General features: G+C 39.2%; 1 protein-coding gene across 4 annotated transcripts in view; it reads left to right on the forward strand.

Annotated features, from left to right (window-relative positions):
- Positions 1 to 25760, forward strand: part of KANSL1 (KAT8 regulatory NSL complex subunit 1) — a 217615-nt gene that overhangs the window by 129393 nt on the left and 62462 nt on the right. For all 4 annotated transcript variants that reach the window (XM_066262685.1, XM_066262684.1, XM_066262683.1 and 1 more), the window contains one exon: positions 25566 to 25707. In XM_066262685.1, coding sequence (XP_066118782.1) covers positions 25566 to 25707 — 142 coding nt within the window. The remainder of the gene's footprint in view (positions 1 to 25565; positions 25708 to 25760) is intronic.

Here is a 25760-nt window from a genome sequence, read left to right on the forward strand (position 1 = left end):
CATATGAAAAGACTAAGTTTGGGGGCAAACATTAGTGCAGTGTTTTTGCCAGTCCGGTGGCAGTCCATCAGAAATTTTGTACTGATCAGGGTTGAAAATCACTGCATTAGTGAATAAAAAAATTTTTTTCTGTCCTCTAGAAACTTACACTGCTGAAGGAACAGAGGCAATAAATAAATATGTAATATGTCAAGTGGAAAGTGCTATAGGAAACAAAACAAGATGCCGGGCAAAGTCTGGGAAGGGTGGTAGCAACAACAGCAGCAGCTTTAATATTTTGTTTTGGTCAAAGAAGGCTTCTTTGATAAGGTCACCAACCTCAAGGAAATAAACACTGCTCAAGGATATGTGGGAGAAGAAAGTGTTCCAAGTTAAATCAGTTTATATCGAGAAAAGAGATGAGATGAGAAGTAGCCAGGAACCTTAAAGAAACTTTGCTTTCACTCTGGGTTGGATGGGAAGGTTCTGAGGAGAGGAGTGACAGCAAGGTCTGAGGCAAGAGGTTAGTTAATTCAGGAGGCTAATGCCATTTCCAAGTGAGAGATGACAGACAGTTCTTGGTTGAAGCGGTCATTAGTGACCTGAGATTAATATATTTTGAAAGTAGAGCCAAAAGAGTTTCTGATGGATTAAATAAGGTTGTGAGAGAAAGAAAGCAAGTTGAGGAGGAGCATTTGAGATCTTGCTGCTTGGTGTATGCCATCAGTTTGGCTCAAATAAACTTAGGAAAGTTAAAAAAGAAAGTGTAATTGAGGATAACAAGTTTTTTAGCTTGAGTAACTGGAAAACTGTGTGTGTGTGTGTGTGTGTGTGTGTTTAATAGAGAGGGAAGACTATCAAAAACAAATTTTTGGAAGGATTTAGGAATTTTAGTTTGAGGACATTTATTTGGCCACTTTTTTGTAGCCTCTAGTATTAACTCTAGTTTCTCTGTTTCTTTCTCTTGGGCTTTTTAAGATAGACAGTTACATTGCCTGGGAGGAAAGGCCTTTTTTGCAAATATTTTAGTGTTTGCAGGTAAACAGTTTCAGTAATGATTCTTCTCAGTGTCCAGTTTGTTGCCTTTAAATTACTACTTTCAGATTGTTGATTGTTACTGAGTGCAGCTTTTGGTCAACTTGCTGATACTTGATGATTCAATGTGCTGGTCTGAGGAGAGATCTGTGTGATTATTGCCCTCCCATTTTGAGTAGTATTGCCGCCTGGTGCAGTCTTGTTGCTAGAAACAGTCTGAATACCACTTCCCACCATCTTATCAGCTTTAGCCTCTTCTCATTGCCAACTAAATGTCCTCGAATAGCAAATACAATTCTCTATTTTTGTCTCACCTTTTTTTTTACCTACTTTTGCTTCACTTTCATTTTTTTATTGAAATTTAATGGAGGGAAGAAATGAGCGCCATTTAAAAATTTTCTGAAGGAGTTCTCAGTCGGATGCCCTCCCTATGTTTAGTGTTGAAAGATTCTGTAGGTGATATAGTTGTTGGAAATCTCTTTTCCTCGTGTGTCTCTACCCCCCCTTTTTTTTTGTACCTTAATATTTCTAGTTTTGGTTATTGGAAATTTCTCTGGGTATTCAGAGATTAACCAGTATTCTCAGTTTCTAGCTCTGAAAATTTTAAATTCTTATTTTCATGAATATTTAAATAAATTAGTAGAGCACAGACTGGATTTCAATGACTGCTATCTTAAACTATCAATAAAAAAAAGATTTTTCTTAACCTAATGGTAATGTGGATACTCTTATTCCCCCATTCTGTCATAGCTTATCCTTCCATTTTGTGTACTCCCATTTGTGTTTATTTCTTTCTTTTTTCTTTTCTTTTTTTTTTACAGTCGACCCTTGAGGATTAGGGACTCCACCTGTACACAGTTGAAAATCCACAAATAACTTTTGATTCACCCAAAACTTAACTTCTAATAGTCTTACCAATAACATAAACATTGGCTGATTGTATGGATATGTACAGTTGACCCTTAAACAATGCAGAGGTTAGGATGCCAACTTCCCCTTACAATAGAAAATCCTAGCAACCCTTTGCATACTCAGATTCCAACCTTGGAATTCACCATTGAAGAACTTGGGTTTGAACTGTGAGGGTCTGTTGAAAAAAACTCATGTATAAGTGAGCCCCATACAGTTCAAACCCATGTTGTTCAAGGGTAAACTGTATTTTATACTATATTCTTACAATAAGCTAGAGAAAATGAAATGTTATTAAGAAAATCATAAGAGAAAATACACTTATGGTATTTATTGAAAAAAAATTAGCATACGAGTGGACCCACACAGTTCAAACCCGTGTTGTTCAAGGGTCAAGTGTAATTGAACTTCTGGGCTCAATGACGCTATTTTTTTTTTAAGTGAGGAGTGGAGACAGAAAGACTCCCACTTGCGCCCCAACTGGGATCTACCCGGCAACCCCTGTCTGGGGCCGATGCTCTGCCCATCTGGGGCCCTGCTAGTACCTGAGCTATTTTTAGCACCCGAGGCTGAGGGCTCTGCAGAGCCATCCTCTGCACCTGGAGACTACATGCTCAAATTAGCCATGGTTCCAGGAGGGGGAGAGAGAAAAAGAGAGAATGGAGGGTGGTTGGAGAAGCAGATGGTGGTCTCTCTTGTGTGTGCTCTTATTAGCAATCGAATCCAGGATTTCCACATGCCAGGTCAATGCTCTACTGCTGGGCCAACTGGCTAGGCAAAATTAGTCAACAGAACCAAATGTCAACAGTACAACAATTGAAATTTCTTTTGAGAGCCAAAGTTTTAAAACTTAAACTATATAGGTAGATACATTATTATTAGTTAGGGTACTCCTAAGCTGGTCAAGGGGCCAAAGAGCCACATGTGGCTGGCTCCTTAGCCGCGGTTTGCTGACCACTGAAGGGCCTTATTACACTGTTGTTACTGGTCCATGAATGGCTTCATTTAAAAAATAACATACACCTGTGACACTACTGCCCAGTTCAACTGCTATTACCGAAAACTTATCTGTAGGATGCATCCCCATTTTCTACCCTAATTCTCTCTCTGCTTTTTTCTTTTTAGTTGTATTTTATACTTGTGTTTGCCTAAAAAATTAGAGGGAAGCCAACATACAAAATCTTTATTGCAGAGGTAGAAATGCTAAGGCAATTGTAAGCATACAGACACAGCTTTTAAAGTTTCCCAGTTACTTTTGCTTATTTTTAAACTTTACAAAAGAGTGTACTATAAGTTTTTTTATGGGACTTGGATTTTCAACATTGATCCTAAATTTCATCTGTGTTATTTCATGTAGATGTAGTTCATTTTTTTTATTGCCCCATTGAGCAAATATACTGTAATTTATTCTTACTGTATTTAATTCTCCTCTTTGTATGCATTTGGGTTTCCCTTGGGTTATTTTATAAATAATGTCCAGTGCCGTTATTCTGAACATTCTTGAACATGCTTCCTGTTCTATGTGTGCTAAAGGGTTATTTTGGGGTCTGTGTCCATGAATAGAGTTGCTGGGTGATAAAGTATGCATACATATTTCAACTTTATTGGATGTTGACTATTTCTGTTATATACTGCTCACAAAAATTAGGGGATATTTCAAAAATGAAAATGAAGCGATAAAATATCTCCTAATTTTTGTGAGCAGTGTATATTGCTGCTTAACAAGCCAGATCAAACTGAATGGCATAAGATTTATTTTATTTTTCTCATAGATTCTGTGGGTTAGAATTCAAGATATAGTTGGAATGGCTTATCTCTGTCTCAGGATGTCTAGAGCCTCAGCTTGAGAAGATACAAAGACTGAGACATGAACTGTTCGGACTGGAGGGTCACTTCCAAGATGACTTCTTCCCTCACAGGTGTGGCACCCTGTTGGGAATGCCTTGGCTCAGCTGGGTACCCTTGGCAAAGTGTGCCTACTCTTAGCCTCTTCAGCATGATAGCCTCAGGGCTGTCAAGACTGTGTATAGCAGAACAAGGGTGGAAGCTGCATGTTCATTTATAAACTGTTTGGGCAAGTCCCCTTGTGTCGCTTCCACCATATTGTATTGACTGAAGTGTTCACAAACCCTCTCAAATTCATGGGGAAGAGACAGCAAACTCTACCTCTCAATGGGAGGAGTGTCAAAGAATTTGCAACTGTTTTTTAAAACAGTTTTTAGTGCCCTAATTTAGTTTTTATAAAAGTTGGATGCACCAGTTTATACTTTTAAAAGTAATTTGAAACATTACATCATTACTGTTGGTTATTGAGATTATTTTGCCATTTAAAAAATATGTTCTTGCACTGTTAGGCTTTATAGGCTTGCTTTTGTTCTATGTGTAAACTTATTCCCTGGTACCAAGCTGTGAAAGAGAAAAATGATGGAACTTTTACTTGCTGTTAGGAGAAAAATTTGGGTTCTATTTGAGAATAGAAGTTGTTGGAGGGCTATTAATGAAGACTTTTTAATGGTCAGATTGAGATGGCATGTACTTGGGGTGAAGGGAGCCACAAATAGAGGCTGAACCAGAGGAGTAACAGAATGGAAATTGAGTTACTCTTCCTTCCTAATCTACTTTTAGTGTTTTGTGTCTTAATAGAAAAGATCCTAATACTTTATAATAGATTATTCAACTTTATCAGTGTTTCCTTTGATAAATATTTGTAAACTGGCCATTTCTAACATAATCTAAATTATTAAATACTTAATTTTTGTGTGGTAGAAAGTCTCCTTGTTTAGAATTTGAGTCTAGTTCTCACTCTGCTATAAGTCTTGGCAGATAGCTGCTTTACCTGTAAGAGACTTGGTTCCTGGGATTCTTTCTTTTCTTTTATGATTCTGTAATTAGTAGAGTTCTAGAACTGATCAGAAATGTGAGGCAAACCATCTGTTTCTATTTTATTTTTCAATTGTGAAGACTCCATCTCTGATCCATCACCTTGATATAACTTCCCGGCGGGGGGTGGGGGGTGGAGTAGCACACTCTCCAGCAGTTCAGTGGCATTTGCCTGGTGTCTGTGAGCAGTTTAAGCATTTTATTGTCACCTTCTGTGATGACCCTAGCAATCTCTGGGGGAACATTAAAAGCTGTGTGTGCATGTTTTGTAATTGACTTAACATTTCTATCTCTCCATGAAGATGATATCTGTTGGCCTCTCTAGAGCTGTTTGAATTATTTAAACATACTTTTTGGTGGGAGTGTCCTATGAATAAATTGTTTCTCATTCATAATTTCATATTAAGTTTGGTCTTCAATTGAGTTTGAAATTAGAGTTCTCTGAAAAGTTATTTTATATCATTATGTAACATACCTTTTAAAATTCTAGCTAGGGCCCTGGCCGGTTGGCTCAGCGGTAGAGCGTCGGCCTGGCGTGCGGGGGGACCCGGGTTCGATTCCTGGCCAGGGCACATAGGAGAAGTGCCCATTTGCTTCTCCACCCCCCCTCCTTCCTCTCTGTCTCTCTCTTCCCCTCCCGCAGCCAAGGCTCCATTGGAGCAAAGATGGCCTGGGTGCTGGGGATGGCTCCTTGGCCTCTGCCCCAGGCGCTAGAGTGGCTCTGGTTGCGGCAGAGCGACACCCCGGAGGGGCAGAGCATCGCCCCCTGGTGGGCAGAGTGTCACCCCCTGGTGGGCGTGCCGGGTGGATCCCGGTCGGGCGCATGCGGGAGTCTGTCTGACTGTCTCTCCCCGTTTCCAGCTTCAGAAAAATACAAAAAAAAAAAAAAAAAATCCTAAAATTCTAGCTAGGAACTGTATAATTGGTGGCAGCTAGAGGGGGTGGTTTGATATAAAATTGTTACTGTTCTCTATAACTTTATACTTTTTACTTTTTGGTAGAAGAGAAGGAAAATCCTATTGTAATCATCTTTTTTTCTCTATAAACTGCTTGTCTTACTTATAAAAAATAGCTAAGTATTGTAAAAGAAAATTGGAGCATAATTGTGATATTCCAGTGAGAGACTTTTACCTGGACAGGTCTTTAGAGGGTGTCTAAAATAAAAGGAGAGACTGTAAGATAAAATTGTTATAAACTTTATCTGGTAAGAATCTATAACCTTCTTCTGTGAAGAAACTAACATTTCTGTTAAAATGCTGAAGCAGTTATTCAAAGAACTTTAATGGTATTAAGACTTGTTTTTTGGAAGCTAGTTCCCTATTTTAGTTGACTTGTCAGTCAAGAGCAGGGGTCCCCAAACTACGGCCTGCGCATGCAGTCCCCCGAGGCCATTTATCTGGCCCCGCCGCACTTCCGGAAGGGGCACCTCTTTCCTTGGTGGTCAGTGAGAGGAGCACATTGACCATCTCATTAGCCAAAAGCAGGCCCATAGTTCCCATTGAAGTACTGGTCAGTTTGTTGATTTAAATTTACTTGTTCTTTATTTTAAATATTGATTTTGTTCCCGTTTTTTTTGTTTGTTTGTTTTTTTACTTTAAAATAAGATATGTGCAGTGTGCATAGGGATTTGTTCATAGTTTTTTTTTATAGTCCGGCCCTCCAACGGTCTGAGGGACAGTGAACAGTGAACTGACCCCCCCTGTGTAAAAAGTTTGGGGACCTCTGGTCAGGAGTCTAATGATTTATTTAATTTGGCATTGCTTTCATTATTTTAAAATGATTTGTCATTCCTTTTTCTTTTGTATTTCATTTAAGAATTATCATTGATTAGTATGTTAGAGACCTTTTCCCCTTGCTTATAAGATTGTAAAACATGTTGACATGTCATCAGTGGTCATAACTAAACTGTCTTGAAAAATTATTATAAACTGTATTAAAATATAGTACTCCCAGGGGGCAGCTTGCTATTAGTCTGCCTAAGAACACAGATAAAATTTTTCTAGGCATAGTTCAGCAAGTTAGGAAATCTGTATCTTTCTTCCCTCTTTAGAATAGTTAAGAGTAAGATTGTTTTGATACTTAACCATTTTGATTCAAGTAGATGGTCTAGTTTTAAATATTGAGTTGCTTAGGGTCTGTTTCCAAGCTAATTCTGGGTCCAGGGCTCTTAGCAGTAAATAAAGTATGTAGTTTATAGTTCACAAACTTCTTGGATTAAAGATAAGTAACTTTATAAAAGCTAACTAGAGAGACAGAGCCTACTTTGATACACCAGTTGTTTTAGTGCTTTATTAATCCGTGGGCACCTTTTTTGCAGGAACATGGCTTAAATTGTGAGAAAATGTTGAGTCTCCTGTTTATATTGTGACACTTAGCAGCAAAGATAGGTAGAATTTTAGACCAGGAAGGACCTAGTGACCAGTTGTGCAAGTGGAGAAACTTGGCCATTTAAGTATAGAATAGATTGGCGCCTTGGTTTCCTTTAATAATGGTGGAATTCTTAGTTTTGTATAGGGGTTGCCATTGGATGATCCATATATGTTTTCCTATTGTTTATATGGGTTCCTGTGTATTTCTAAGCATAGATCTTTAGGCTTAATTTTATATATTAATTAGTTAAATTTTCAAAAGACATTTGAGTCGCAGTTAGCTATGCCAGTTAGTCAAAGAAGCCAAAGTAATTTTTAAAGTTTTAATATAACAGCCTGACAGGGCAGTGGCGCAGTAGATGGAGCATCGGGCTGGGATGCCAAAGACCCAAGGTTCGAGACCCCGGGGTCGCCAGCTTGAGCGCGGGCTCATCTGGTTTGAGCAGAAGCTCTCCAGCTTGGACCCAAGGTCACTGGCTCGGGCAAGGGGTTGCTCGGTCTGCTGAGTGCCCACGGTCAGGGCACATGTGGGAGAGTGGTCAATGAACAACTAAGGTGTCGCAATGCGCAACGAAAAACTGATGATTGATGCTTCTCGTCTCTTCGTTCCTGTCTGTCTGTCCCTCTCTCTCTCTCTCTCTCTGTCTCTATTAAAAAAAAAATTAATATAACCTTTAGCTGATGTCCACAGGCCAAACTCTCCTGAGATCTTTTCAAATGTTTGCTTTAAGAGCTTGACTGTGAATTGATTTCAGACTCTGGGAAAGTCCTTTACTCTTTTGGGTCCCATTTTGATTACTTAAAAATTGAGATGTTTACAGGCCTGACCGTAGGTGGCGCAGTGGATAAAGTGTCAACCTGTAACACTGAGGTTGCCAATTTGAAACCCCGGGCTTGCCTGGTGAAGGCACATATGGGAGTTGATGCTTCCTGTCCCCCCCCCCCCCACACTTCTCTCTGAAAAAATGAATAAATAAATAAAAAATTAAGTCGAGATGCTTAGAGAAAATCACCAATGTTTCTTTTGGTTTTAAAAGTTTTAGGTGAATTTTGGGAGGGTGATTTTGATTTAGACTCAGCATCAAATCCTAGTCTATATGAATTATAACTAAGGGAAAGAATTTTATTGATGTATCTGGAGTGAGTTGAATCTTGCAGATCTAGTCCCCCCACCCCAGTGTAAATTATAGCTATACATACCAGATGTACTTCATGCTGATGGTTACAGGTTCATAACATCCTGTAAAAAAAAGAGCTTTGTAGGTTTTTTGGTCCAACTCACTAACTTTGTAGATGAGAGAACTGAGCAGTGTTTTTAAGGTCTGTTTTTTGTTTGTTTGTTTTAGCAAGGGGGGGGAGAGAGAACAAGAGAGCTGGAGGGACAGACAGCCAGGAAGGGAAAGAGATGAGAAGCATCAACTGGTAGTTGCGTCACCTTAGTTGTTCATTGATTGTTTTCTCATATGTGCCATGACCGAGGGGTGTGGGGTGTGCAGCAGTGACCCCTTGCTCAAGCCAGCTAACTTGAGCTCACGCTCAAGCCAGTGACCTCGGGGTTTTGAACTTGAGTCCTCAGCATCCCAGGCCAACACTCCATTCACTGCTACTGCTTTATCAACTTTGCTACCGTCTGGTCGGGCTTAAGGTCTGTCTTAAGCATGATCTACAGTAAGACAGTTTATGTGATTCCTTGTACTTACATGTGAACCTGGAGGCCCACTGGCTTGTATATGCCTAACTAAAAAGTTACTTACCTTACTACATATATACTGTGGATATTATAGATCCTAATATTTTCTATTTCATTTTTTTAAAATGTTGGGCCACAGCCTGAACTTTCTCCCTTGCCGTTTACTTCATTATGAAAGAATCGTAAGACTTTTGGTGGCTTCTCAGCCAAAAAAGTATTGTCTTGGGAAAGGTAAAAGTTATAAGGTGCTAAAAGTATTGTCTTAGGAAAGGTAAGATGTTATGCTTACCAACAACTCAAAACAAGGTTCTTCATCCTCAGGTCTATTGACATTTTGTTGTGGGGACTTTCCTATGTATTGTAATATGTTTAGCAGCATCTTTGGCCTCTGCCCACTAAAAATGCCAGTATGACCTGTCTATACTTAAATTGCTGAGCATGCTTTAAACTCGATTCAGAATAAAAGATAATTGGTTTCAGATTCGTGTTTCTCAAGTGTGTTTAAGGAATATATATTTACCAAAGCAAATGTTTGTCATTAGATGGAAGAACACAGAGTAACTTATGATAGCTGAGCTAGTTCAGAAGTAAGTTAGAGCAGCAGCAGTTACTGTTGACTGAGCAATTATAATGCTAGGTATTGTGCTTAGCACTGTAATGCATATCGCAGCTTACTGGTATCTCCCAATTTTTAGGACACTGAAAATGTCTGTCTTTATGCCTAAGTTTTATACTGTAAGCTAGTTTGATCTCTGGGCTAATTAGGTAATTAAAAATTATTTTTTAAGGGTTTTTTGTTTTTGTTTGTCTTTTGTTTTTAAGAGATGGGGTGGGGAATTGACTCTCTCTCTCTCTCTCTCTCTCTCTCTCTCTCTCTAACTTTCGAGTTCGCATAACGGAATGTTCTAAAGTTGCCAAGAAAACTTCTAATAGAATATCTTAGGTATATTTTGTAATTCAAGATTCTGGCTATTAGTAAATGATTTGAAAATGTGTAACTTGAGATGTTGTGAGAATTTTGTGTCATAATTTGTCTCAGTAAGCATCCATTCAAGTTGTGTGTGGTTTGTGTTAAAAATATGGATCAGGCCCTTGCAGGGTAAGCTCAGATGGGTAGAGCATTGTCCCCATATGCCGAGATTGTGGTTTCTTTTTCAATCAGGGCTCATACAAGAATCAAGCAATGAATCTATAAATAAATAGAACAACAAATCAATGCACCCCCCTACCCCCAAAAAAATATGAAATAAAAAAAAATATGGCTCTGATAGATACCTTGCTGGCAGTTTTCACTTTGTACTACAGCTTTATTTTTCCTGATCAGTGTAGGTTTGGACTAAGTGTGTAGTATAACTTTGTGTATTTCACTGTGGGCAAGAAAGGTCAGTGTTTTATGAGATCAGTTGGCACCAAATGAGAAACGGGTTAGCTTCACTGTAGTGTAGGATTACTTTAGTTTTTATCTGTTGCGAGAAAAAGTTAGAATCATAATTACAACTTCTATCCTCCTTTCCTCTTTTTCTCACTGTTGTCCCCCCCCCCAAACAAATATTTGAGTACCTACCACATGCCAGGCATTGTTCAAGACACCAGGAATGTGATAATGAACAAGACAAAAAATTCCTGTTGCAAAAAAAAAAAAAAAAAAAAATTCCTGTTGCTCTTATAAAAGAGGGTGCTTTTTTTTTTTAATGTCTCTCCTTGTACAGAGTTGGGTTTTTAAAAAATATTTTTATTAATTTTAGAGAGGAGAGAGAACAAGAGAAGAGGGGAGGAGCAGGGAGCATCAACTCCCATATGTGCCTTGACCAGGCAGGTCCAGGGTTTCGAACTGGCAATCTCAGTGTTTCCAGGTCGACATTTTATCCACTGTGCCACCACAGGTCAGGCCCATAAGAGAGGGTTCTAATGGGGGAAATAGACAATAAGATAGATAATTAAAATATTTTATATGAAAGTTCTAATCAGGCCCTGGCTGGTTTGTTCAGTGGATAGAGCATTGGCCTGGCATGAGGACATCCCAGATTTGATCCTTGGTCAGGGCACCCATAAGAAGCAACCATCTGCTTCTCTTCCCCTCTCTCCACCTTCTCTCTCTCTCCCCCTTTCACAGCCAGTGGCTTGATTGGTTCAAGCATCAGCCCCAGACAGGGGTTGCCGAATAGATCCTAGTCAGGGCACATGCAAGAGTCTGTCTCCCCTTCTCTCACTTAAAACACGTTCTAATTATAAAACTAGGAGGAGGGGAGAGGGCAGGGAGAGTGTGTGTATATTGGGGGAAGGGGGAAGTCTTAAAATTTTAAGATAAGGTAGTTAAGGGGAAGTCCTCATTAAAGTGACTTTTGAGGAAAAGACCTGAAGAAAGTGAGGATGTCTGCTTTGGGAATACCAAGTAAAAGGCCTGGGGCCAGTAGCTTGCCTGGCATGTCAGTGAAAACAGTGACTAAGTGGAATGAGCCAGGAGAATAGGAGGTATAACTTGAATTTTAGAGAGAGAATAAATAATGAATATCTGTTATAAAAAGAAAAAAGATAAATGTGGTAAGAAAGTTTACCCTGGCCTCTTATTTCTTACTGTTAGTTGACCCCTTGATTCATCTCCTTTGCTGTTGCTGCAAGGCTTGCCTGGTATTGTGCGTGGTCTTCTTGTTCCATCCAGGGCAGTGGGGAGCCTGTCCCGGATGTTTTCTGTTGTAAGGTTGAAAGTCAGGAAATGCCCGGCCTGCATTGTCCTTCTATTGAATTGGATTTTTTTTTAGATGTGCTGTCACTATGTTGTTCTGGTCCTGAGGTCCTTATCCAGTTCACCTTCCTCTTTCTACCTTTCAGGATTTTTATTTGGTTGATTGTCTCTTGCAGTATTTCTAGGATTTATATAAATAGTTGTGTTTCACTGGTATGAGCTGGGAGAAAGGAGTTGATACTATCTTGCCTGGACCAGAAATTCTTATATTTATTTTTATGAACTGACAAATTAACAAATTGATTTTATATTAGACTTCATTTTCTAAACCTCAGTAGCCCTGAGTAATATTTCTGAAACTGTGGTCTTAATTCTTGCATAGAAACTACCAAAGATAGTGGTTTTCTACCGCCAGTCCACAGACCAATGCTGGTTGGCCAGAAATTTTGTGTCGGTCTGTGTAAGAGTTAACCAACCTGATGTTGAAAACCACTGATCTAAGAGACTTCTTATTCATGCAGTTACCCAGGACTCACTTCAACTCTCTGGTATTTCTTTTCCTTCGCCTTTTTTTCTTTTTCTTTTTAGAGACAGAGAAGGGAGAGGGTGAAAAGGTATCAACTTGTAGTTGCTTTCACTTCAGTTGTGCAGTGATTGGGTCAGCTCTCTGGTATTTCTTATACATACTAACTAATATGGGAACATCACTTCTAGAGGTTGAGTGTTGGTTAAAAAAAAAAAGTGTTCTTGGATCTTTCAATAGCTGGCTAAGTGATAGTAGTCACTAATTGGCAGGGCAGAGATTTGGAGTTTAGTGTTCACTGACTCCAAGCACCGTATTCTTCATAGTAAGCAATATTTTATTTTCAAACTGAGGAGAAAATGTTTCTTTATAGGAATTCTATTAATACACAGTTAATCTATTGGGTTAAATACAAAGATTTCTTTGATTGTTCTAGAGATAGCCAGAAACAAGTTTTCATGGAATAAGGCAAGCTTGTCTTTCTTCTCCTTTCCTTCTCCCTGTCAATACTGTACATTGTACTTTTCTACTCTTTCACTGTCTTAAGGAGTAGGAGACTGGGGAGTTGGGAAATGGTGAAGAGAAAAAAATTGTTTTTCTTTGAAAGTTTTGATGTTTGTTGGAAGCTTTAAGTTGTAAGGTGTGGTTGTCAGTCACTTAGGTGAATGAGCTGGGTTAAATAATAACTTCTCTTTAAATTTATGGCTTTTAATGAAGGGTTTATTTAACTATTTAGGATTTTCAAAGGAGGAATTAATCTCACATACATAATTTAAATATTCTCACTTCAGTGTGATTAGTGTTTTGTTTGTTTTGAAAGGTTCTAAAATAGAATCCACTCTAAAAAGGGAGCTCTCTAGGCTGAAAACTATACAGAAAATTGATTGGTTCACTTTGGAGGAGCCACTCTGGAGTAGCAGTTCTTTGAATAACTGAGAGCCTTTCAGTATTAACTTTGTCATTTTGTTTTATTCTTGAAACATAACAGTCTTATTCTCTAAAAAAGACACAGTAACTAGGTCAGTTTTTGTTCTAAATCTTCATGCTCAGATGCCATGTCCAGTCCTATAGCCAGCCAAGTAGAACTGTAAGCCACTTTCATCATTTTTGTTGTGCTATGTTTTTCTTTGGGTCTTTCAGAGTTCAGTTAGGTGTTTTTCTAACACTTAGAAATTTAAGCAGGAAAAGCAGCAGCTAAATACATCTTATTTTTTTTCTTATTTTCTGGGAATTATATCTTTAAGATAGCACTGAAAAATGATTTACAGTTAAAACTCATGTAGGTAGTGCCCATAAGAAGACATAGATAATTTAAAAACCAGTCATGACATGACTTGGAAATAGATGTGTAAGTAACAAAATAAGAGGATCACACTAAGTTTGAAGAATACAAAATAATGAATTGTGAGGTACAAGTTCACCAGGAGAGACTTTTCCAGACAGAGATGGGTTTTAGTGATAGATTTGCTTCTGGGTATTTTCAGGTTGGAGATTTGTACAGGGCATGACAAACAGATTGGCCTGAATATTCCTGAGGGGTTCTACTGGAGAATCATCACATTTCTCACTTTTATTATGCTTGGTAGATTATATATTATGTATGTATTACCATGTTTAATAAAAAGTTGACAGGTGGTCATTAAGATTTTGAAGTATCTTAAATAATTCTTTAAAGGTTGGGTGTGTTTTATCACCTATCAGTCTTGGATATGTAAAAATTGTGCAAAAGTAAATAATGTATTAGCTGATCTATAGGACACTAAATAACAAACTAAAGGTAGTTTAGAAGGGTCTGTTTATAAAGTTCAAAAGTGTGAACTTTGTGCCCTGACCTGTGGTGGCATAGTGGATAAAGCGTCAACCTGGAAATGCTGAGGTCGCCGGTTCGAAACCCTGGGCTTGCCTGGTCAAGGCACATATGGGAGTTGATGCTTCCTGCTCCTCCCCACCTTCTCTCTCTGTCTCTCTCCTCTCTTTCCCTCTCTCTCTCCTTTCTAAAATGAATTTAAAAAAATAAAAAAATAAAAAGTGTGAACTTTGTGACAAGGATTCAATTGGCAAAATTACAATGTGAGGAATTCTAAGGACAGATAGCTGGGTTTTTTGGTCTACAAATAAATTGCAAGGAAATCTGTTACAAATCGGGATATATTAACTAAATGCAGTGTGTGGATCTTATTTAACTTTAATCTGGACAAACCATGTCATTTCTTCTTCCTAAAACACACCATAATCCCCAGTATTTTCTATGCCTTCTCACATCCCCTACCCCTCATCCCAGGCACATTTGCCTATCCAAGTCCTAATTTGTTCTTTGGAGCTCAGATTAAGTACTATATTTGTCATAGTTATAATCTCTTACCTCACATTTTGCATGATTATTTGTTTATTAACATTTGCCTTTCTCATTAAATTCTAAATTTAATGAGCCACCGTTCTTGTTTGTTAGTATTGTATCTCGAGCACTTAATATAATCCCTGGTAAAATAGATGCTTAAATATTTTTTAAATGGATCTCCTCACTTTCCACCCACTAGCCACCGAATTCTCTCACCTGGATATCAGTAATTTCCTGGTTAGGGTCTCTATTAATACTCTTAATTACACCCTAATGTGTTTTTATTGTAATTAATAAGATCATACTACTTTCCTGCTTAAAAATCCCACATTATACCATTTGCTTGCTCCCAGAATTCTGTTGAACATAATACTGTAAGTGATCTGAGACTTCAAATGATAAGGCCTTTACCTACCTACCTCTTGGGTCTTTATTTTCCTTGTTACACTCTAGTTAGTTAGCTATTAGTTTTACCACATAGTATCCATTTATTACATCTTACAATTTTGGCTTGTATCACAATCATTGTTAAAATTAGTTTGTAATTATTTGCTTAATGCTTGCTTGTCTTGGAGTATTATAAAGCACCATGAAAAAAGGAATGGACTTTGTGTAGCTCACTGCTGAAACCCCTGCTCACTCAGTGACTTTTAAAAAAATGAATCAAGACATCTGTAATTGGAAAAAAAAAAACTTGTTAAATGTCAGGAGGAGGGGAGGAAGAGTTCATGGTAGGTTGAACTCAGAACTTGGCTGAAATAACCAAAATGCACAAATCATTTACATTTCAGAGGTAATCTGGTTTAAGTAGTAACACGGAAGGATTAAATGTTCAAAAAAAAACCAAAAAACCCAGTCTTGATCAGGATGATTTAATTGGCAGTTTAGAATTGGCTCTGATACATTTGTTTTCCTATTACTACAAACCTCTAGAAAGCTGATGTAACTAGTTAGAGTGACAGCTACAAGCTGTTTCTTAACCCATTCTCATCTGAGTTTTATTTTGCAGCTAAAACATGTGGGATATTTGACACTAGAGAGCTTGTTTTTTCCCTGAACTTTATTTCCTCCATCTCTATAAATTTTGTGGCAGGGGGAGTAATGTCATTGAATTTGTGGCTGGACACAATGTCTAGCCTGATATAACTACTTTGATTTTACTGTTTAAAGTGGAACTTCCTTTCAGATGACTATGAAGCAGACCACTCAAGAAACACAGGATTCTGTTATTAATTGAAAACACCTATTTCCTGAGTTTCTTTGCCTTAGACATTTTTCTCCTTCTCTTTTCCTGTCCCCTTTTGAAAGCCAACCTTATATTTATTTAGTAATTGTTCTTTTCTAATACACATATTATACTTTGCAGTTAGGATTACATCACTTTATGAGTACCAGTCTTGTGAGGCAGAAGTCAGTTTATATTGTCCAAGATCATATAAATTTTGTAAAAGGTGAGAATTTTGTTTGAACCTGTCTTTGGGCTCTTTCCTATTCATTTTACACTGCTCTTGAGCTAGATAGTGAGTATTTGCATATACATTTTTTTATGTGACTTTCATAAGTCCGGATTTTCTATTCCTGGCCCTGGCCAGTTTGCTCAGTGGATAGAGCATTGGCCCAGCATGCGGAAGTCTTGGATTCGATCCCAGGTCAGGGCACATGTGAGAAGTGACCATCTGCTTCTCTTCCCCTCCCTTTCCTATCTCTTCCCCTCTTGCAACTAGTGGCTCACTTGGTTCAAGCATCAGCCCTGGGCACTGAGGGTAGCTCGTTTGATTTGAGCAGCTGATGGGAGTTGCTGGGTGCATTCAGGGTGCATGTGGAGTCTTCACTTTCTTACATATGGGTGGGTGGGTGGATGGATGGATAGGTTTTCTATTTCTGTCCCATAGTGATCCTTACTCTTACCCTGGATAGTGGTAATCTAGCAACTGTGTGCTCTGGATGCTCGGGAACGATCTCAGTTTTACTTATTCAATCTATTCTTTGGTTTTGTAAGTCATCTGAAGAAGTGGTCCCCAACCTTTGTTGGGCCACAGACCGGTTTAATGTCAGAAAATATTTTCACGGACCGGCCTTTAGGGTGGGATGGATAAATGTGTCACATGACCGAGACAAGCGTCAAGAGTGAGTCTTAGATGGATGTAACAGAGAGAATCTGGTCATTTAAAAAAATAAAATAAAACGTTGTTCAGACTTAAATATAAATAAAACAGAAACAATGTAAGTTATTTATTCTTTCTCTGCGTACTGGTACCAAATGGCCCACGGACTGGTACCGGTTTGCGGCCCGGGGGTTGGGGACCACTGATCTAAAGAACCTGGAGATTTCAGAATTTATGTTCCTCAGACTTGGAAGTAGCACATAGCTCTGTCAAATAGTTGATCTACTAGTTCTTGGTTGTATATAGTGTGTATAACTCGATGTCACAGTTATTTTGTTACTAGAATCTTTGTTTACATTAAAGGAAAGAACTGGTTAGGACTGAATCAGAATAAATGATGGAATTACCACCATTGAGGTTTTCATTGCATATTTGTTGTTACTTCAATAAGATTTTTTAAAACTTCTAGATCAGGGAAATGTATAACCTACCAGCACTGTTCTAATGGATTTACAGACTTCCCATCTTGAAATAGAACTAAGTGGACATAAAGGTAGTACTAGGTCAGGTGTGTGATGTAGTTCAATGCCTATCTTTAGTGTTACTTTTAGATAAACTTGAGCTCTTTTTTTTATTTTTTAAAGATGGTGTTTTTTGCCTGATCAGGCAGTGGCGCAGTGGATAGAGCATCCGACTGGGATGCAGACGACCCAGGTTCGAGACCCCCAAGGTTGCCAGCTTGAGTGCAGGCTCATCTGGTTTGAGCAAAGCTCTCCAGCTTCTACCCAAGGTCTCTGGCTTGAGCAAGGGGTTACTTGGACTGCTGAAGACCCAGGTCAAGGCACATATGAGAAAGCAATCAATGAACAACTAAGGTGTCGCAATGAAAAACTGATGATTGATGCTTCTCATCTCTCTCTCTGTTCTTGTCTGTTTGTTCCTCTCTCTGACTCTCTCTCTCTGTCTCTGTTAAAAAAAAAAAAAGGTATTATTTTTTTTTAATTTTATTTTATTATTATTTTTTAATTCAGTGAGAGGAGGGGAGGCAGAGAGATAGATTCTCACATATGCCCTGACTGGGATCCACCTGGTAGCCCACTAGAGGGCAATGCTCTTCCCATCTGGGCCATTGGTTCATTGCTCAGCAACTGAGCTCTTCTTAATGTCTGAGGTAAAGGTCATGGAGCCATCCTCCAATCCTAGGGCCAACTCGCTCCAGTTGTGCCATGGCTGCAGGAGGAGGAGAAGTGGAGAAGCAGATGGGTGCTTCTCTCGTACGCCCTGACTGGGTGAGAATTGAACGTGGGACATCCATATACCGGGCTTGACACTCTACCGCTGCGCCAACCAGCCAGGACCCACACTTTTTCTTCATCATTAATAATGACTATATAAGAAACCAGTCCATCATTACATTTATGTAAGTATCACTGCAACCTAGTCATGTGTTTTTTCTTAAAACCTATATTTAAGCATGACTCTAATGTAAAATCAGTCTTTTATTTTTGAGCTATAAATTAATCTGTAATTGATTTAGATTTTGAATATTAGGGGAGTAATCCACCCTACCTCTGGTAAACTGAGTTTCTATGGCATGTTGGGGTTTTGCTGTTAAGGAAAAACAAATGTAAGATGTGAAGTTCTTATTATTCATACAATAATGTTTTGTGGTGTTCTGCTCTGCTGAACACTTGGGCTGGGGCATTCCATTATTGTGACAACTTTACTGAAATTTAATTCCAGCTCTAAACTCTCACATGATAAATGTATTTGTAGAATGAAACCTGTTTGTAAGTTAGGGATTGCTAGTATTCCCTTAATGCTGCCTTTAATTAGTTTATTGGCCAATTTCCAAAAAATATTATCCGGAGGCTTGGTTTTATATTGGTATGTAGAAGATTACCTGTATAGCAGGCCTGTTAGTTTTGATTGACGTTAGAAAAATTGAAAAGAGCTGTTCCTTAATATCACCGAAAAACTATCCAAAATTTTTGTAAACTGAAATGTTTTAAGTAATCATCTTTTCCTCTTATATTCTCAAACTTTGAAATAGATTTTGAAGTGTTTGGTTCCTTCCTTTTCTTTACATTAAACAAAAAAGAAAAAATTCTTTAAGATCTAAATTCAGAGATAACAAATAGGTTTCATTTTTCCTGCCAATTTAGAGGGCTTGGTGTCCTACCTGGAACATTGTCATGACAAGGCTTATGAGCCAAGTTCGGAATCATTGGGAAATGAGTGCACACTTAAATGATGACAACTAAGTGGACACGAGTTGTTGCTTCTCTCTGTCCCCCTCCTCCTTTCCCCCTCTCCCTGCCCCCCTTCTCTTTTACCCTCTCTCCTTTCCCCTGCCCCCCTCCCTCTCTCTCTCACTTTCAAATCATGGGAAAAATTGGGGGGGGGCATTACAGAGACAGAGAGAAGGACAGATAGGGACAGACAGATAGGAAGGGAGAGAAATGAGAAACAACTCCTTGCTGTGACACCTTAGTTGTTCATTGATTGCTTTCTCATATGTACCTTGACTGGAGGGTACAGCTGACCCAGTGACCCCATGCTTAAGCCAACGACCCTGGGCTCAAGCTGGTGAGTTTTGCTTAAAGCAGATGAGCCTGCGCTCTAGACATCAACCTTGGGGTTTTTAACCTAGGTCCTCTGCGTCCCAGTTGGACGCTCTGTCTACTGCTTGGAAAATTATATTATTTTTTATTTTTTCAGAGACAGAAAGAGATAGAGTCTGAGAGAGGGATAGATAGGGACAGACAGACAGGAACGGAGAGAGATGAGAAGCATCCATCATCAGTTTTTTGTTGCGACACCTTAGTTGTTCATTGATTGCTTTCTCATATGTGCCTTGACCATGGGCCTTCAGCAGACCAAGTAACCCCTTGCTCGAGCCAGTGACCTTGGGTCCAAGCTGGTGAGCTTTTGCTCAAACCAGATAAGCCTGCGCTCAAGCTGCCGACTTCGGGGTCTCAAACCTGGGTCTTCCGCATACCAGTCTAACGCTCTATCCATTGCGCCACTGCCTGGTCAGGCTGGAAAGTTTTTTTAAAGAAAATAATCATTGGAAGAGATTGCCAGGACTCTTTGTCCACCAGGGTGACCAAAGGAGGAAATGTGGTCATCTGCCAAGAAATTATTTTTCCCTTGCTTTGCTTTGGTTTTCAACATAAAGGTTTTATTTTGGCTAGCCACTGTCAGTTGTTAAAACAAACTTGTCTGTGAATAAACTGTTAAATGGATGTTGTGGCCTTGGCTGGTGGCTCCGTGGATAGAGCATTAGCTTGGTATATTTATAATATGTCTGGGTTTGATACCTGGTCAGGGCACACAGGAGAAGCGACCATTTCCTTCTCTTGCCTTTCTCTCCCTCTTCTGCAGCCGGTGGCTCAGTTGGTTAAAGGATGGCCCCAGGCACTAAAATTAACTTGGTACTGAATCATTGGCCCCAGGCTGGGTTGCCTGGTGGATCCTGGTTGGGATACATGTGGGAGTCTGTCTACCCTCCTCTCACCTATAAATGAATGGATGGATGAATGTTGTATTAATTACATTAATCACTTTTTGACTTCTGTTTGCTGTCTTATAATAGTTGACTTCTTGACTGTTTTCTTGAAGATTTTAGGATTTGAAAAGAAGTAAAGGAGCAGAACCTGTGTGATTTCTTATGCATAAGAGTGACAGGAAGAAGTAAGATTTAAAGGGAGTTTATTTAGGAAAAGTAGTATGTGACTTATGTTATGAGTAGTAACTAAGGAGGTTATTGGAGTAGCCCAGTGGTGATGCATGGGGACTTGATACACTGTGGTAGCTTCAGAAATAGAATGAACCTATAAAACCAAGACATTTTTCAGGATTAGGAAGGTGGTGAAACTTTAAGAATAATATAAGTAGCCTGACCTGTGGTGGTGCAGTGGATAAAGCGCTGGCCTTGAATGCTGAGGTTGCAGATTTGAAACCTCACACTCTCCTGGTCAAGGCACATAGAAGCAATTGCTATGGTGATGCTTCCCACTCCTCCCCTGTTCTCTCTCTCTCTGTTTCTCTCTCATTTCCTTTCAAAATCAATGAATAAAACTTTTTTTTTAAAAAAAAAAGAATAATATAAATAATAGACTGTGGGGGTTAACTAGCTTTGCTTCTTTTAAAAAAGGGGGGAGCATTTTTATAGTTCAGGAATGATGATCAGAGGTTGAGGTTCTTTACTGAATGTGGCTAGACCTAGACCTGCAGCCAACATTGAAACAAATAATTGTACTTTTAAAAAAGTATCTTTATATCTTGTTTGTATTTTTCTGAAGCTGGAAACAAGGAGAGACAGTCAGACAGACTCCCGCATGCGCCCGACCGGGATCCACCTGGCACGCCCACCAGGGGCAACGCTCCGCCCACCAGGGGGCGATGCTCTGCCGCAACCAGAGCCACTCTAGCGCCTGGGGCAGAGGCCAAGGAGCCATCCCCAGCGCCCGGGCCATCTCTGCTCCAATGGAGCCCCAGCTGCGGGAGGGGAAGAGAGAGACAGAGAGGAAGGAGGGGGTGGGGGTGGAGAAGCAAATGGGCCCTTCTCCTATGTGCCCTAGCCGGGAATCGAACCCGGGTCCCCCGCACTCCAGGCCGACGCTCTACCGCTGAGCCAACCAGCCAGGGCTATATCTTGTATTGATTTCATCAATATTGGTGAACTATAAAATTACTTGTTTCTAAAAAATAAATAATTGCATAATACTTTATCATAATGGTTGACTTGAATGACTTCTATTTGGACCATATAAAAGTTAATAAATACCATTGCTACCTTTGATATTAATTATTGTGGTATGATTGTTAACTCGTTTTTAACCCTACTGTGGTTAGGTTTTGTTTTTTTTTCTTTTTGTTAGAGAGAGACAATGAAACAGAGATAGGGACAGACGAGAAGGGAAAGAGATGAGAAGCATCATCAATTCTTTGTTATGTTACCTTAGTTCATTGATTGCTTGACCGGGGGGCTACAGCTTAGCCAGTGACCCCTTGCTCAAGCTGGCTATGAGGGCCTCAAACCTGGGTCCTCTGCATTCCAGGCCAGTGCTGTATCCACTGCCCCACATCCTGGTTAGGCAGATTTGTCCTTTTTTATTATTGAAAACATAATACCCTATCAGTGAGCCATGTTAAAGTCTACTTAGAGTCACTTAAAATTTTAGGAGTGCGTATATATATATATATATATATATATATATATATCCTGATTGGAAGTGTGAACAGTGTGACTGCTGCTTTTATGAAAAAGAATTTTGGGTCCTTATCAGTGGTTCCGTGAATAGAGCATCGGCCAGGTGTATGGACATCCAAGGTTCAATTCCTGATCAGGACACACTGGAAAAGCAACCATCTGCTTCTCTTTCCCTCCTGTAACCAGTGGCTTGATTGGTTGGAGCATGGCCCCAGGTGCTGAGGATAGCTTGGTTCTCAAGCATTGGCTTCAGATGGGGTTTGCTGAGTGAATCCTGGTCAGGGCGCATGTGGGCATCTGCTGCCTCATTATCTCCCTTCCTCTCACCTAAAAAGAAAAGAATTTTGTGGAAGGTTCTGAAGTACTTTTGCTTGCAGAATGTACTATATGCCACTGTACCACTCTAATATTTAAGGAATTCAAAAATGTTGCCTTATTTCTTTTTTGTTACTTAAAGTCAAGCATCACATTAGAGGTAGAGCTAAAATCCAACTTCTCTATTCCCAGAGGTAATGAGGTCCCTAATCTTGAATGTGTTGTATATCAGATCTGTGCATGTTTTTACACATTTACTATTTCTATTTTGGTAACAATCTTTATTATTTTATGGGTTTTTGTTTGTTTTGCTTTTTGTTTTCTTGTATGTGCCCAACCTGCAACTTGGGCTTACTGGGACAATGCTCTAACCAACTGTGCTACCCAGCCAGGGCTGTTTTTTAGTTTTTATATAGTTTTCTTATTTCACATTGTTGAGATTTAGTTGTGTTGATACATGTAGCAATAATTAAACTGATAAAGTGTCCCATGAATTCCTTTACTACTTGTATCTATTATAGTACTTAATTTTGGTTAGTTTTTATGTTTTTTCCATTCAACATTATCTTCTGAGATATAGTCATGTTGATCAGATAGTTCTTGTTATAGTTTATCTATGTCTCTACTTTAGCTGTAACAAACTATTACGACGGACCTATTTTTTTATACAGATGTGCAGGCTATGGTCTCTGAAATAAAATTTCATGATAGGTGGGTATGCACATTTTCTACCTACCTATTTTTTTAAATATTTAATTAATACTAATATTTTAGCCAAAATCTTAAGGCATGGCAAATTTATATATTTACTGGCCATTTGGAATTCTCTTATGTGAATTTTCTCATTGTTTGACATTTACTAGGGTTTTTTTTACATATTTATTGTAGTTATATATTTATATTTAATCTTTAGTTATGTGTGTTACCGATATATTCTATCAACCAGTGGTTTGCCTTTAACTTTATTAAATCTTTTGTCGTATGTTGAAAATTAAATTTTTTTTTTTTGTTTTTCCCCACTCTGAAGTTCTAACAATGCTTTTTTAAAGTTTTCAAATGGAGAAATTCTAAAATTATCCAATTATATCACAGTGAAGAGAACTAATTTATTTTTTGCATGTAAAAAATCGGCTGGTTCAATGCCATTTTCATATCAGTGCAGTATTTTCCCGCTGATACGAATGCTATTTTAAGTTTTGAGGCTCTATATTCTACCTCATTGGTCTTTTTTGTCTTTCTAGACTGCCTTAATTATCATACCTTTACAGTCAGTCTATAATATGATTCCCCCCCATACTTTTTAAAGAATTTCTCTATTGTTCTCCTCGCGCCCCCCCCCCCCATATGTAAGTTTTTGGTTCTGTTTCTATAAAAAAAAACTATCGGAATTGGAACTTACTAGAATTTATAAGTACATGTGAAAACTGCCTTTTTAAAAAAGAAAACTCACTGTAGGTCTCTCATATTTTTTAAGTTTTATTTTCTCTGTGAAGATCTTCTGTATTAATATTAACGTTTATTGGTGTTGTGAATAATTCTTTTTAATTGTTGGCACATAAAAACACTTAGTTTCTGTATGTTGATTTTTTACTTGGCAACATTGCTCAATTCTTGATTATATGTCTTACGTTAAAATAGAAAATATTTCTATCTCCTGAGAAATTAAAGCAATTTCAGAGAAAATATATGCTACAAGAAGGCAGTTTCAACTAGGTAATTTGGGAAGTCTCTGTAGAGAGTTTTTTTATCCATGTGTCCTGTGACAGATGTGCAGGCAGACTAGATCTTTAGTTTTTCTTGACAATAGAGTTAGTCTATGTAAGGGCCTTTAGATGTTAAAAAATCTGCCATTGCCATTTAGTAATAAATGTTGCACATGTGAGGAGACACACACTCCACCCCCATCCCCACCCCATGTGACCACAGAGGCAGAGACTGGAGTGATGATACATCTACAAGCTAAGGAACACCATTGATTGCCACACAACACCAGAAACTAAAAGAAAGATGTCGATCCTCTCCTCGAGTGTTCAGAGGGATCATGACATCACCAGCATCTTGATTTCAGTCTTCTAGCTTATATAACTGTGAGAAGATACATTTCTATTATTTTATTATTAATTAATTTATTTATTATTATTTTTTCATTTCTCCAAAGCTGGAAACGGGAAGGCAGTCAGGCAGTCAGACAGACTCCCGCATGTGCCGGACCGGGATCCACCCGGCATGCCCACCAGGGGGCGATGCTCTGTCATCTGGGGCGTCGCTCTGTTGCATCCAGAGTCATTCTAGCGCCTGAGGCAGAGGCCACAGAGCCATCCTCAGCACCCGGGCCATCTTTGCTCCAGTGGAACCCTGGCTGTGGGAGGGGAAGAGAGAGACAGAGAGGAAAGAGAGGGGGAGGGGTGGAGAAGCAGATGGGAGCCTCTCCTGTGTGCCCTGGCCGGAAATCGAACCCAGGACTCCTGCACGCCAGGCCGACACTCTACCACTGAGCCAACTGGCCAAGGCCTCATTTCTATTATTTTAAGTTATTCAATTTGGGATACCTTATTAGGGTAACCCTGGGAAGATAATACAGATTCCATAAAATGGAAACATTGGCTCAGGAAAAAAAAAATCAACTCAAGTGAAAATTAAATGATCGATTTTTTTTTTTTTCATTTTTCCAAAGCTGGAAACGGGGAGGCAGTCAGACAGACTCCCGCATGCGCTCAACCGGGATCCACTCGGCATGCCCACCAGGGGACGATGCTTTGCCCCTCTGGGGCGGCGCTCTGTTGCGTCCAGAGCCATTCTAGCGCCTGAGGCAGAGGCCACAGAGCCATCCCCAGCTCCCGGGCCATCTTTGCTCCAATGGAGCCCACTGCGGGAGAGGAAGAGAGAGACAGAGAGGAAGGAGAAGGGGAGGGGTGGAGAAGCAGATGGGCGCCTCTCCTGTGTGCCCTGGCCGGGAATCGAACCCAGGACTCCTGCACACCAGGCAGATGCTCTACCGCTGAGCCAACCGGCCAGGGCCAAATGATCGAAATTTAGCAATGGTGAGTGAAAAGATTGGCCCATCCTTTCCCCATAAAAACAACTTATTTCAGGGCTTTGAAATAGACCAGAGGTATACAACAAATTGTGGAGCATTGATTTAGTAAAAATTGCTGAACTTTTGGTAAGAATAGTAGGAGTCTAGTTTTTGTTTGTTTTTATTTTGTTTGGTGGTTGTGTTTTTGTTTGTTTGTTTTGTTTTTGCTTTACTGTGATAGCCAGAAAAATTAGGGTAGAGATGCCATTTCCTGCAGCCATTATCACTTTAAAAGTTCTCATTGCAAAATAGCAAATTAAATGAAATTCCACATTGATTCTCTTATTCTTTAGTCTCATCTCTCTTCTTTGGCATTTCTGTAGCTGTATCGAAACAAATAATTTGGTTTTGTGTTTGTTTTGCTATTTAAATAAAGTCATACTATACCATTTTTCAAAATGTTACTGCTACTCTTGCATTTCACTCAATATGTATTTCCTTTTAGGAGGCGCAGGTCAGAATGGAGATGGGCTGCAGACCGAGCAGCAATCGTCAGCCGCTGGAACTGGCTTCAGGCTCATGTTTCTGACTTGGAATATCGAATTCGGCAGCAAACAGATATTTACAAACAGATACGTGCTAATAAGGTAAGGGATAAGTGTCTGGTCTTTTTCAGCCCAGCTAAAAACTACCATTATCC

Source organism: Saccopteryx bilineata, chromosome 2, assembly GCF_036850765.1.
Source record: "Saccopteryx bilineata isolate mSacBil1 chromosome 2, mSacBil1_pri_phased_curated, whole genome shotgun sequence".
In the NCBI taxonomy this organism is placed as follows: domain Eukaryota; kingdom Metazoa; phylum Chordata; class Mammalia; order Chiroptera; family Emballonuridae; genus Saccopteryx; species Saccopteryx bilineata.